The following is a 13,622-nucleotide window of genomic DNA, read 5'->3' on the forward strand; positions in this document are numbered from 1 at the left end:
GGATTTGGTGTCCTTTTCTATTTACTTAAATTCTAAAAGAATAAGAACTCAAGCCTCAGGTGTGTCAGAAGGTACCATTTCTGCTGATCAAGACAGAGAAAACTAGAATGAAACACAGGCTCTAACCTGTCTAGATCTTGAAAATAGCACCCCTGAGTTATTAGGATAGTATAAGTAGCAACTTTTGTTGCCCTTAAATGTCCAGGTAGAATTGAGGGTAAAGAAAGGACCGCTGTACTATCCTAGCAAGAGTGAAACTGGCAAGAGAGAAGCAGGTGAATATGCACTAGACAACTTCACTCTCGAGTGATGCTGAGTCCGTGACCACGGCAGAATCAACTTCACTCTCAAGTGATGCTGAGTCTGTTACCAAGGCAGAGTCAACTTCACTCTCGAGTGATGCTGAGTCTGTGACCACGGCAGAGCCAACTTCACTCTCGAGTGATGCTGAGTCTGTGACCACGGCAGAGCCAACTTCACTCTCGAGTGATGCTGAGTCTGTGACCACGGCAGAGCCAACTTCACTCTTGAGTGATGCTAAGTCTGTGACCACGGCGGCACTATGGATGGGGTCAGTGGTGAGGATGGGTGGAGACACTACCACCTCTTTAACCTAGGTCTAGAGTTCCACAGCGTCTTAAATTCTGATGGCTATTAAATAGTACAGCTGCGCAATGAGCAGGGTGAGCCTTTGTCACAATAACTGTGTGGCCTTGCTGCAGATGAAAAAGCTTCCCAGGACCTCAATTCTGCCACCCACCTGTCTCTGTACAGCTCCTGCAGTCACCTCGCCCCTCCACCATATCTGCCCAGACCTACAAGAGCACATCGTATCCCTGGATCACTGCAATTGATTGCCAGAACTTCAACCCTGGGGGACTCCTCCCTCAAATTCCTGTCAGTCAACCTGTGTGAAATTGGCAATTCTGGGAGTTGGAAGATGGGCGCCACAGCTGCATAGGTTCAGAGATGAAAATGGAGGTGGTAATTCTCACTTCTGGGAAGATTAATAGAGAGAGAGCTAACCACGTTCCTGGCACTAGAAAGAAATACTTACTCCAGTCCCACAGCTGACTCTCTTCTCGCCCATCTAAACGGGCAACCACAAGTCCAAGGCCATACCCCCCCCCCCCAGAAATTGTCCTCTAGACCCAGCCTTACTCTCTAGGTGCTCTGGGAATACAACGTGGGGTAGCATCTCAATAGGGGACCTCAGCAGACATCCATTTCTCTCCAAACTTCTCTTGGTTAGGATTACCAAGGAAGTAGACTACAGTGGCCCCTAGCTACCAACCCTGTCCTGCCTCCCAAAGCTCTAGCCAGTCAGACCCACGGAGTGTGGCTTCTTGACTCCCACAACGACTCTTCATTTGTCATAGGTAACTCTCCTGAGGAAATACACCACTCCCAGAAACACATTTCCCCGGGATACAAATTTGAGCGTTTAGGGTAAATCAAACATATTTACTTTGCAATGTTGGGGGCTTGAGAAAATCCATAATGTCTTTGGCCTCAAGCCCTTTTGCTATTAATTATTAAACCCTTGTGTGTTTCGAGGGTAATTGAATCCATGTTTCTAATTAGTTTACACTTAATTCATCAGAACAATTTTTAAAGGGCTGATGGATGTCCCAATAAGCCTCTTGGGCAGTTAATGAATCTTTATTTAAGAAGAAATTGGATACCCACCAAACTGTTAGCAATGGTTACCTCCAGAGAACAGGCGGGGACAAGGGCTGAGGACGGAGGCACTGAGGCCATGTTTTCTCTCTACACTATTTGACTATTCTGTAGTGATGGGTACTAATTGCTCTTACTATTTGAAGGGAATTGCTTCAAAAGAAGTGAGGTGGAGTTTCTTTTCTTTAAAGAAATGAAATGTGTGTCATGGATCCAATGGAATGATCAAGATCTCTGGTGGAAATGGCTGGTTTGAGGCTCTGAAGACCCACAGTCCACTTATTCCCTGGCCTCTTGGCAGTGCAGAGTCCTGAGAAACTGAACCTTGCCTCTGTGTATTGTTGACTAACAGTTGGCATGAATAACACCAGTTGAAAACCTTCCCATGTACCCCTGATTCTCTGAGGACATAATGCAATGCCAACCTCCCCATAATGCATGCCAAGGCCCCCAGTGATCTGGTCCCCTCTCTACCTCACAACACTCCAGCCACAATGAAGCAGCCCACTGTCAGTCATTCGCATCTTGCCTCTCTTGCTTTTGCCTGAAACTATCATCATGGCTTACCTTTGCCACGTCTCCCTCTGGACCCTACTAGAATCCCTTCCTCCAGAGAGCATTTGTTCGTTCATTTGCCCGGTAGATATCTGTCGAGCACCTGTTATATGTCAGGCTCTGGGGTAGACCCTGGAGCTACAGTGGAGGGGAAAGAAAGGGATCTGGAACCACAGAGCTTACAGTACTGTGCAGTGGACCAACACCACACACATATATAACCTGGAGAGATGGATGCACTGTCACGTGAGTGGGTATCCCCCCAGGTCAGGAGGAAGTGTACACCAGCAAGAATCTGTTATGGTGTAACTGCAAAACGTCTTCCACTGTCCCATATACTCAGACTCTTGTTGTGGAATATTCCTTTATACTGTATGACAATATGTCACTGTGATTGGCTTAATAAGCTGAAAAGGTCTATAGTTAGGCAGAATTTTCAGGGCAGAGAAAATGTTGGGAAGAAGGATAGAGAAGACAAATAGACATGGAACAAGGGATACATGGGATCGAGGTAAAAGCCATGTGGTTGAACATAGATCAATAAAAATATGGGTTAATTTAAATTATAAGATCGAGTTTGGAATGAGCCTAAGCTATCAGCTAAGCTTTCGTAATTAATAAGAAATCTCTGTGTGGTTATTTGGGAACTGGCTGGTGGGATGGAAAAATTCACCTACAGGGTCTGACTGTAAGTGGTTCCCGCCCCCCCATCTTGACAAGTCAAATGTTCACCCTAGTCTCATTTCCTTAGGGTGTGGCCACAAGCTAATGGACTTTGGGGAAGTGGTTGGACATGGAGCAGCTAGGCCTGATAAACACATGAATCAACTGATAGAGTCATAGTATGTTGGCATTTTTAGGAGGTGGGTCCTAGAAAGTAGCTCATTGGGCATACATCCTCTATCGTATACCCTGCCCTAGCCTCTTCCTGTGCTCCCCTTCTGCTGCTTCCTAGCCACTACGATGTAGCTTGCTCCACTCCGCCACACTCTTCCCGCTATAAGAGACTAATACCTCCAAAGCCCTGAGCCAAGACAAACCGTGCAACCTTTTAGGTTGTCTGTGTCCAGCCTTCTGTTGCAGCGACAAGGTAAGCAGAGACTCCAGACTCCCTGGCTGAGGACATGACAACTGAGTGGAGATGTGGAAGACGAAAGGTAGCCAAGCAGGGGGTTAGTTGGAAGAAGAGCATCTCAGGCCCCAAACCAGCATCCACGGATGTCCCCCACCCCCAGACCAGGACGCTTCCTAGCTCAGCTCTCAGTGTTGTCGACTGTCTGCCCAATTAGTCACCTGGCTCCCTCAAGATTCTACAAGTTCCTTGAAGGAAGACACTGTCTTGTTAACTGTTATGTCTCCAATACCTGGCACTCCTGGTAGGCATCCAATAACCGTCAAACCCTGACAGTGGATGGATCAGCAAATGCATCCCGCACGGTGACAGGCACACAGTGGGTTTGCTGCGTCAGGTAACTTCTTGTCCTTTTCCAGTGTCCTCTCTCCCTCTCCCTCCTACCAGAATATTTCTTCCTCACCCCCAGGGGGCCTCTCAGCCACCTCCTGTCCACGAGAAACACATTCCCGAAGGACTCCAGGGAGAGGACTAGCCAAGGATGGCCCTGTCGAAGTGAGAAGCGCTCTATGGAATCCATTGGGAAGAACCTAGGATGGGGGGAGGGGAGAGCATCTGCTGCAATTCATATTCATAAGGAGACCGTAAATCTGGCAAATTTGTGGATCGTTACAGCTTCCAAACAGGTGTCTAACGCCAGTTGGGTGAGCTCAGGAACCAGCTCCCAAAGGCTGCGACTCCGTTCCACCTTAGGCTGGTGACAGAGTGTCTGCTGCCAGTAACCGAGCGAGCGAGTCGTAGCGCTTCCCATAACGGGAGCCCGAATGTCTAAATTAAGGGATGCTTAGCTGTGCTTAACTGGGGCCGTCATCACCAGCGCCCTGTAAACCCTCCGCCTCGCAGAGACGCGGTTTATAAGCGGAGCCACCCTAGACGATGCTAGCTTGTTCTCCATTAGCAAACTTCATTCCACGTTAAACTGCAGATCAATGGGATGGTTGCCAGCTCTGAAAGGCCATCTAATTGTATACAAAAGCAGAGACGTGGGGATTGTTTCAGTAATTCATCCAGGCAGGGCTGACACTGCATTATCTGGGAGGCACTTTGTTCTTTTCTTACTAATTTCCCAACTCCTACAGGCTCCCCCCAGCCTTCAGGACCGTTCCCTACCCCATTCTCCCACCCGGATCCATTATGAGAAAAATCTGATCAGCTTCTATTGTAAATGTGATTTCGAGCAGCCAGACGCTGCCTTCTGGCACCCCGGGATGTGGCTGCTGGTGAATAGCACTGGATGAAATGTGAGATCTTGCAAGGAGATGCTCTGAGCTCCCGCTGGAGAGAGGCAGGCGCGGGGAGATGAATGGTGTCTTCAGAGAGCTTAAGCTGCGCGCACACGGCGCCTGGTGCCTACTGGCACCTCTCTGTCAGCGGCGCCAGGTGCGGCTGCCAAGGTGGTCTCATTGAGAAAGCTCCATTTCACGGAGGAGGCAACTGAGGCTCACAGGAGTTGGTTTGTTCGCCCAAGGTCACGGAGAAATAAAGAAGACCGAACGCAAGACAAGTCTGAAGCTGAGGTCCTGGAACACTCGAGCGTCCCCAGGGAGGCTGAGCTGCAGAGCTACTGCATTGGCAGCCAGAGTTCTCTGCTGGGCACAGGCATCCTGCGTATCATGGGGTTTGCAGCAGCATCCTTGGCCTCACCCTGCCAGCTGCTCCTGGCATCCTGCAGACATGCAATCAAGAACGTCTAGGAGGGCCAGGATTGTAGTACAGCGCTAGAGTGCTTGCCTCACAAGCCTGAGGCCCTAGGTTCAATCCCAGGAACTGTCACCTTCACACACACACGAATTTCCAAGCATTGTCAGAGGGCCTGCTAACATCTAGATTTCCTCCAGTCAAGAATCACTGCTCTTTCTGACAACTTGGAAATTTACACTTGCATTTTCTAGGTTATTCTGTAAATGTTGCTTTTACCCATATCTAGCAAAATTCAAGCCAATATACATAAGTGGTTTTATTTAATTCCCACTGCCAATCAGGAGGAAATTAAGACAGACATGATAGGCCCATTTCATAGAGGGGGACACTGAGGGCAGTGCAGAAGCAGTCTACCAGGCCCTCACAAAGAAGGACCTGGAGCTCTTACGTGCTGTCCACTTGCAGGGTGTCAGCACAGGTCCCTGCATGGTCCTGACACAGCGAATCTGGTGAGAGGCTTGACTGCCTCAAGGCGCTTAGATACCAATGGGGGGTGGTTAAAGCGCAGCTCAGAACCCACTCCAGGAGTGAGCAACTGCAGGAAGGTGAGTGGGTTAGAAGGGTTGGAAGCTGACTATTGATCAGGGGTTGGAAGGATATGGAGCAGAGAGGGGTGTATTAGGAATGCAGGGAGAGTGGTCACTCCATAGTGCCTGCCTACAATGGTGCAGGCAGTAAATAGAGCTGCAAGTGATGCAGATGGAGGGAAACCTGATGCAGGCCTCTTGGTGGTTCCACTCCACCATTGGCATGGAAAGGAAAGAGGACCATTATGGGATCTAGAACATACTGATACATTACATGCATATGTGGCACACGCACCATACCCTGCACACAGGTTTCACACACATACACGTTAGCCAAATGTGTGACACACTTCAGACAGGTAATGCTCCTTTACATATGTACACATGGCATTCCCGTGCATGCTACATGATCTGCATATATGTTGCATGTGTAAACTGGCCGCATTGCGTAACACATCACACACTGCCTTGATGGATGCACCATGATCAACTCCCTTGAGCACAGCGCTTTTTCCAGCATCTTTCTACAGTGCCTGCAATTTCCTGATGGAGAAGTCTGACAGGAAGGCACAGGTGAAGTAACAGGACAGACCCAAAGCCTTTCAGAGACGGCCGAGTCCTGAGGCCTCAGCTCTGAAGGGCAGCAAGGATGCAAAAAGCAGGTCTGGAGCGTGTCGGGAGCTACACGGGAGGGTTCGCATGTGACGACTCCAGGAGGTGAGACAGTCACCTCCATTTTACAGCTAGGGCTCAGAGCAGTCAGACTTGAATGGTCTCACACCATTAATAAAAACAGAGATGGGGGCTGGAAATAAGACTTGGGGTGGGCTAGAGTGCTTACTTGGCAGGTGTGAGGCCCTGGGTTTGGTCCCTAGCACTGTAAAATGCGCATGTAAATATGTGTGTGTATGTGTTTACACATACACACACATATATACATTCATGCTCTCTCTCTCTCACACACACACACATACACATTCATGTTCTCGCTCTCACACACAGACACACACACACACACACATATATACATTCATGTTCTCTCTCTCACACACAGACACACACACACACACACATATATACATTCATGCTCTCTCTCTCACACACACACACACATACACATTCATGTTCTCGCTCTCTCTCTCACACACACACATATATATATAAACATTCATTCTCTCTCTCTCTCTCTCTCTCTCTCTCTCTTTCTCTCTCTCTCTCTCACACACACACACACACACACACACACACGCACTCACAGAGTATAAAACCTAGGCCTATATTTCTGTGAGTGTCTCCCAGTAGAACTCTGCCAGAGATGACTCACCTGTTCTACTCGATGAGTGAAGAAAAATATCAGCGCACAAACAAGCTCGCCAACCACGTCCTGGCCAGATGGTAGGACACATTGTCCTGTACCCACACATCACATGTCACATCACACATACCTATTAAATGTCTGTGTCCTATATTGCACACATCAAATGCATGCTCATTGTACATTGCATGCATACACATCATATACATATCCATTATATATGATATGCATGCATATGTAACATGCATGTACACAATGCACTTTTTCCTGTGGACTGGAATTTACTACAGGCTCATGTGACCTGTTTTCTGTCTCTGAACGAGACATCCTCTACTTACTCTCCTTCATCCCCTCCAAGTCCCCAGAAAGCCAGTAGTGACCCTTGGGATAACTATTTCTCATAACATAAAAATCCATCCCATCTCCTCTCTCCACTGTTCTGGTCCAGGCTGCCACACTTCTACCTGGTCTGGCAGTCTCCCGAGCAGACCCCGTCCCATCAATTTCTCATATAATCTCCAGATTATGCCAAAGTCCTCCACTTAAAAACTTGTGGCTGAAGGGTATCTGCAATGTATCTATAGCTAATATGCTTCATGGTGGGACCCCTGTCACCCAAAGACAAGGCTGCCACTCTCACCACAGTGTTGTGCTGGGGCTTCTGGCCAGTAATTCCAGCAAAAGAGAAAGAGGACCATCCCAACTCCAAAGGCGGTAGTGAAACTGCTCTCACTCAGAGATGTCCACAGAAATGGACAGGATGAAGCAGGAGAGAATTCGGTAAGGTTATGGAGCACCGATCAATACAGCAAAGTCAACTGCATTTCTCCGGATTAGCAAAACTCAAATCGGAAAAATCGATTCAGTTCACAATGGCATCAAAAGAGCAAAAACCCGGTCGCTGTTCAGTCTAGACGGAGCATCAAGGCAACAATGGGACTCCACTCCACCTGATCTCAGTCCTCGTCGAAGTGACCCCGGGGTGTGAAAGAAATGCATCAACTCTGGAGACGGAGAAGAGACCTCGATCCCCTTGCTCTACAGCACTTAGGGACTTCCTCCAGATGACACCCGCCCAGCCAGCCAGACTCCATTAAGGGAAAGGTTAGCAGGATGTTGACAGAGAGATGCCACTTCAAATAGGCTTCAAGGAAGACACTTTAACCACGCGCAGAGTGAAAAGCATGGGTAAAGTAAAGAAACCTTGTTCTTGAAGACAGGGAAAGAAGGGGTGACCCCAACTGGAAAGCGCTGAGCATCAGAGCTGAGTCCATCATTCATACCCCAGAAGGTGAGTGGACGGAACTCTGCCGCTGAAGAACGGCAGAGTGAGATGCCTGATGGACTCCTCTGACCTATCTGCACGCAGGAGTACCCACATACACATGAGTGCACCGCACACACACATGCCACACATTCACATCAAAATGCAAAAATAAAAATATGCGTATGTTGAAGATGCTGCAGCCAAACACGTAGAGTTGAAGCTTATAGACAGCAGCAAGGATAACAGACAAGCAATGCAAGTCTGAGACCAGCCCGTTGCTTATCTTGATGAATATCAATTAAACAATAAATAGAAAATTAGGAAAACCCTACAAGATTGATAATGTAAATTTTCATTCATCAATATGGAATATTTGAGTTTTCCGATACTTGTAGAACATTTATAAAATATGATCTTAAAAGGAAGGGGGGTGATGAACAATCCCCTAACGTTGAAAGGCATAACCCAATCATAATGCAATAAAACTAGATCATCAGTTTTAAGAGAATAAACAAATAATGCATGAAAATTTGAGGCAAAGCCTCTGGATCAGGGAAAGAACAAAACTGCAATTAGAAACTCTTTCAGAAGTAACAGCTACCCATCAAAATTTACAGGATATGGTCAAAGTTGCACTTAGGGGAAAAAATGCCTCTTAATGCTTTTATTATCAAACAAGAAATAATGGGACTAATTCAATTCATGAAACCCTCAAAGAGCAACGCCAGCCTCAGGTAAGTGGAAGAAAGGAATGGCTGAAGATGAAAGCAGAAATCGATATGTTAGATAATGGGGAAAGAATAAAATTGATAGCCCCAGCACTGGAGGTTTTAAAAGACCAATAAAACAGGAAAATGCCTGCCAAGGCAGAGGGGATGGAAAGGACATGGGCGCCCATGAGGAAGGAGAGGCAGGCCTACTAGCCATGAAGGCAGGGGCACCCAGTCCTAGGCCCCTCGGTGTCAATGACTGATTTCTTCGACACACGTGAAGACAACTGACTCGTGGATAAGAAAACCAGAAAGCCATGATGTGAAAGGGATTCAGACAGACCTGAGAGTCCCCACCTATGAGAAGCACCACCCCACCCCCCTCCCAGGGTGGCACACCTGTTATCTGGGGTCACTTCTTTTAGTATGAGCTCCCATGCTGACAAGGGGAGCTCAGAGGAAGTGGGATCCTCCCAACTCTTCCTCTTAGCTGATGCTGAAAGACTCTGGCTTCTTCCGAAATGAACTGAAAGGAGCATAACGGACACCACACAGGGGAAATCTACCAAAGGACAACTAGAGGCTGGTAGCCAGAGCAGGGTGGGCTGTGCTTAGAAGGAACGCCCTCCCAAAGGCCTCAACACCACCTGTGCCTGTGGTCTGGACACTTTCCCAAGATGCTCACAAGATACGGCTGTCACTTCCCTTTCAGTGCCCTGCTCCCCTCCCCACCACAGCCTCTTCAGCTACCTTCATGCTTCTTTGCCTGCACAGCATCCACTGAGGAGATAACCCACGCCAGGCTCCCCATCAGATGTGAACTCCATGGCGACAGGGGCTCTGCTCTGCTGACTGCTATGTTCCCCAGCCCTCAGGGCAGCACTAGCACAAAACTGGGAGTCACAGAATATTTGCTGAATGAATGAAAGGGGACTTTAGTCCCTTTCATGAGGTTTCATCCAATATTGCCTGTATGCCACTCCCTTTGCGATGTCACGGGGAAAATGGATCAGCCCCCGTCACGCCAGGAAGAAACCACCTCTGCTGCAGGCTTCCCAGACTCACTGGCCAGGGGCCTGCCCTGCACATGGGGTGTGACATATTCTAGAAATATCCTCAAGCCAGCTTGGAGGGTAAGCCTGAGATAGGCATGCTCACCCCAGACCTTCCCCCAACACACACATCCAAACTTGGCTGGTTAAACCATTAACCCCTCAGCAACCTGAGAAGTTTGGAAGCCTAGGTGAGAAGGCAGGACCAAGGTTTGTGATGGAGAGTGGCAGGTCTCCAGGCCAAAGACGGAACATAAGCTTGTCCTGGAGCTTTCTGCCCAGAGGTCTGCCGTTCCTGCAGAGGGCAATTCCCTCTGCCTTGTCTCCTCCTCCTCCTCCTCCTCTTCCTCCTCCTCCTCCTCCTCCTCCTCCTTGTCTTAGGAGGCAACTCCGTGGCACAACTGTCAGTCATCTCAGCCTCTTCGTGGTGTTAGCTTCCACCAAGACAAGATAGCGTTAAAAAGGATGAGGGCCATCGCAAAGTCTCAGCTCTAGTCCCGCAAACAAGGCACCAAATAAAAGGGTGATTTTATCAAGTCTCCATGGCCCCAGACCCATGATGCATGGCAGAGCAGCACCCATGGCTCACAGCCTTCAGCCTCACAGGACTTGGAGCCAGGAAAAATACCAGCATTCCTCAGTGTGGGGAGGACATGACAGACAGACAGACAGACAGACAGACACAGATATATTTGTGCTGGCAAAATCAATTTCAGTGAAAAGACTGGAATTTCTCTATCACCCCTTCTGTTTTCTACCCAGTTTTTCCAGGTGCCTGACATGGCCTCGTCTATTGGATTCTTCAAAGAGAAAGGAATTGAGTGTCTTAAATGAAACTGAGAAGCTAGGTACAGTGGTGCCTACCAATAAACCCCACACTCGAGAGACCGAGGCAGGAGAATTACAAATCCGAGATACTGGGCTACAACAGCAAGCAAAGGGAGGACCCCACAAAAAAGGAAGTCAATGCCCTGTGGGAGACTTCCAAGGAGGGGAGGTGCACAGCCCCACCCCTTCCTGGGGATTTTTTTTTAGGTAGTTGGTGATTGCTGGAGGTGAGAAAGATGCATTTTCTGCAGTGGTATGGGCATTGGTAAGCTGTCTATGCCCCTGTAAATAAGGCCTTACCCATGCCCTGGTAAGTAACCCTAATCTATGTCTTTGGTTCACACATAAAATCAGAACATGAAAGATATGAAAGGAGAAAGGGAACTAATTGGAAGATGTGAAGGGGTCAGTGGGAGTAGGGGAGGGACAAAACAGTGGTTATACTCAAAATACATTCTATACAGTATTATTTGTAATTGCTATATACTAATAGAAACTTAAACAGTAAAACAGAGGTCCTCTCTTCTCCAAGCTTGGCTCGGGGCTCAGCCGCCTGCAACTGGGAGTGGGGAGAACCTACCTTGTACGGAGGTTCTCTGCCTGGGGTGGGCCATCAAACACTGACAGGACATCGAAGTCCTCTTCCAGAGCAAAGGACTGAAACACGAGCTGGATCCGGTGCTGGTCCTCCGCGGTGATGGTCCATGTGCAGTTGGCATAATTGGGGTAGCCATAAGGGAACCCTGGGCTCTCCACTGTCCCATTGGGACCCTGCAGTTGGAATGTGCAGTTCTGGCCTGGAAGAGAAAAAGGAAGCAGTTCAGTGTGGCCAGAAGAACTCCAAGAAGTTTTCAAGAGGTGGAAGTACTATCAAAGAGAACCGTCAGTCACTTTTCCGAGTGCTTCCTGTGGGCTACCCAGGACTTGACAACCAGGGAAGGAAGATGGGTGGCAGCCTGTTGGGGAGGGGTGGTGCATTGTGTTCAGTGATACTGAAGCCTCAGAACAGCTCAATAAGAGGAAAACTAATGCTATAGTTTAAAGACTGGCACAACCACAACCAGGTTGCATCCTAGACCTTGCACCCAAGTCCGGGGAACTGTCTCCAACCTCCTCTGTTGCCTGAAGCTTCCCTGTCCCCTGGCCTCACTCCCACCTTCCCTAGAAAACACATGTGTCTGCCCCATGCTACCCCCTTCCTCCTCCACCCAAATGGGACTGTTGGAGTTACTTACTTTCTAGCCCGTTAAGAACATTTCTTGCGCACACCCTGTTGTCCCTTCTCCACTGGGGGCGCTTCCAATTTCAAATGTGCTTCAGACTCATCTTTCATAAACACAGCTCCATGCCACTCCTCCTGCAGCGGGTCTCTCTCCTCCCGCCCACAGGTAATTGGAACCACAGTAAGTCACCTCATGCTTGGCCATGCCCATCAGGTCTGCCTTACTGTCCTACATGTCTACCTGAGAGCAGGTACAGTGAGGTCCCAGACCAGATGGGCTGAAGATAGGCAACCTAGCTTCCGGCTAACAGGTCTCTCTGAGCCACTCACACTACTGCCGAAACTCAGGCTTCACTTCGCTTCCCAGCCACAGATCTGGCTCCAGCAGAGCTTCCAATGGACGATAAGCAGGAGGGTAGGAGGGGTTGGCGAGGTGACATTTCTCCTTGGTTCTCCAGTACCATTGGAGCTGATGCTGGGGAGGATGTGGGTTCCTCCTGTACCACTGTACCCTCTCCTCTGAATGCTCTACTTCCTTTCCGGGCTCCGTGCTGGAGCCTCTTGTCTCTGTCTAGCCCAGAGGACATTCCATTCATGCTCTGATGACGGACACTGCACAGTGCAAGCCAGCTGCCACTCCTGGGTCCCCAGGCCTGAGACTGCTTTGATACATACCCACTCTTCCTTTGGCTGCTGCTCACTCACTTAGGGGATGGGATGATATCCCCGTCACGACGTCTAAATGAGACCGGAAGTGACACCTTCCTCTCTTCACAGCCCATGGCCAGGGTCTCTGTCCACCCCCCTACACCAGGCTCTTCCTTGGACTCCCAACTACTCATTCATGTACTCTGGTCTTTACCAATCTCTTCTCAACTAGGACCGGGTCATCCCCCATCACCACTGACTCCAACATCCAGGCGCTCCTCACTGCTTTTCAACAAGGAAAGAAAACTAATATCCACAGTGCGTGCGTGCGTGCGTGTGTGCGTGTGTGTGTGTGTGTGTGTGTGTAAGGGAGTGTTCCTCCACGCGGTTTGGAGCTCTTTGAAAGCTCTTCCTTCCTATGCTCCAGCTTCTGGGCCGAAGCCCCGCCTTCCGGGCCGAAGACCCACCTTCCTCAGCCCTGTGTCCACAGCCCCAGGCTTAGCAGTGTGCTGAGTCCAAGCTACCTTCCCCTTTGTCTGCCACACTTGACACAACAGCACACTTCCACGCTTCCACAAGAATGTGGGAGGCAGTAAGCAGAAGAGCAGGGACCGTGTGGGTTGAAATTTCTAAATCCTGCAGTCTCAGTAGCAGGCAGGCACACAGTCAGCTCTCAATCAGCTAGTAGTAGGGCCCTCATATCCAGGCAGGCTTTGTCTAGACAGTTTAAGGGCTCTGTCTTTAGTGACCTAATGTTCACAACAGCCACACGCGTTAGACACTATTAATATCTTCACTTACAGAGGCAGAATTAGAGCAGAGGGGAGTTAAAGAACAGGGCCAGTCAGGCAGTGGTGGCACATGCCTTTAATGCCAGCACTTGAGAGGCAGAGGCAGGCGGATCTCTGTGAGTTCTAGGCCAGCCTGGTCTACAAGAGCTAGTTCCAGGACAGGCTCCAAAATTACAGAAACCTTGTCTCAGGGG

The 13,622-nt window shown here is 49.0% G+C and overlaps 1 protein-coding gene across 4 annotated transcripts in view; it reads right to left on the minus strand.

Annotated features, from left to right (window-relative positions):
- Csmd2 (CUB and Sushi multiple domains 2) overlaps positions 1-13,622 on the minus strand; it is a 560,352-nt gene that overhangs the window by 482,027 nt on the left and 64,703 nt on the right. For all 4 annotated transcript variants that reach the window (XM_041651748.1, XM_041651747.1, XM_041651746.1 and 1 more), the window contains exon 2: positions 11,348-11,564. In XM_041651748.1, the coding sequence (XP_041507682.1) occupies positions 11,348-11,564 (217 nt within the window). The remainder of the gene's footprint in view (positions 1-11,347; positions 11,565-13,622) is intronic.

The sequence above is a fragment of the Microtus oregoni genome, unplaced genomic scaffold (assembly GCF_018167655.1).
Source record: "Microtus oregoni isolate MIOR12 unplaced genomic scaffold, Mior012 000005F_ref0000423, whole genome shotgun sequence".
Taxonomy (NCBI): Eukaryota; Metazoa; Chordata; class Mammalia; order Rodentia; family Cricetidae; genus Microtus; species Microtus oregoni.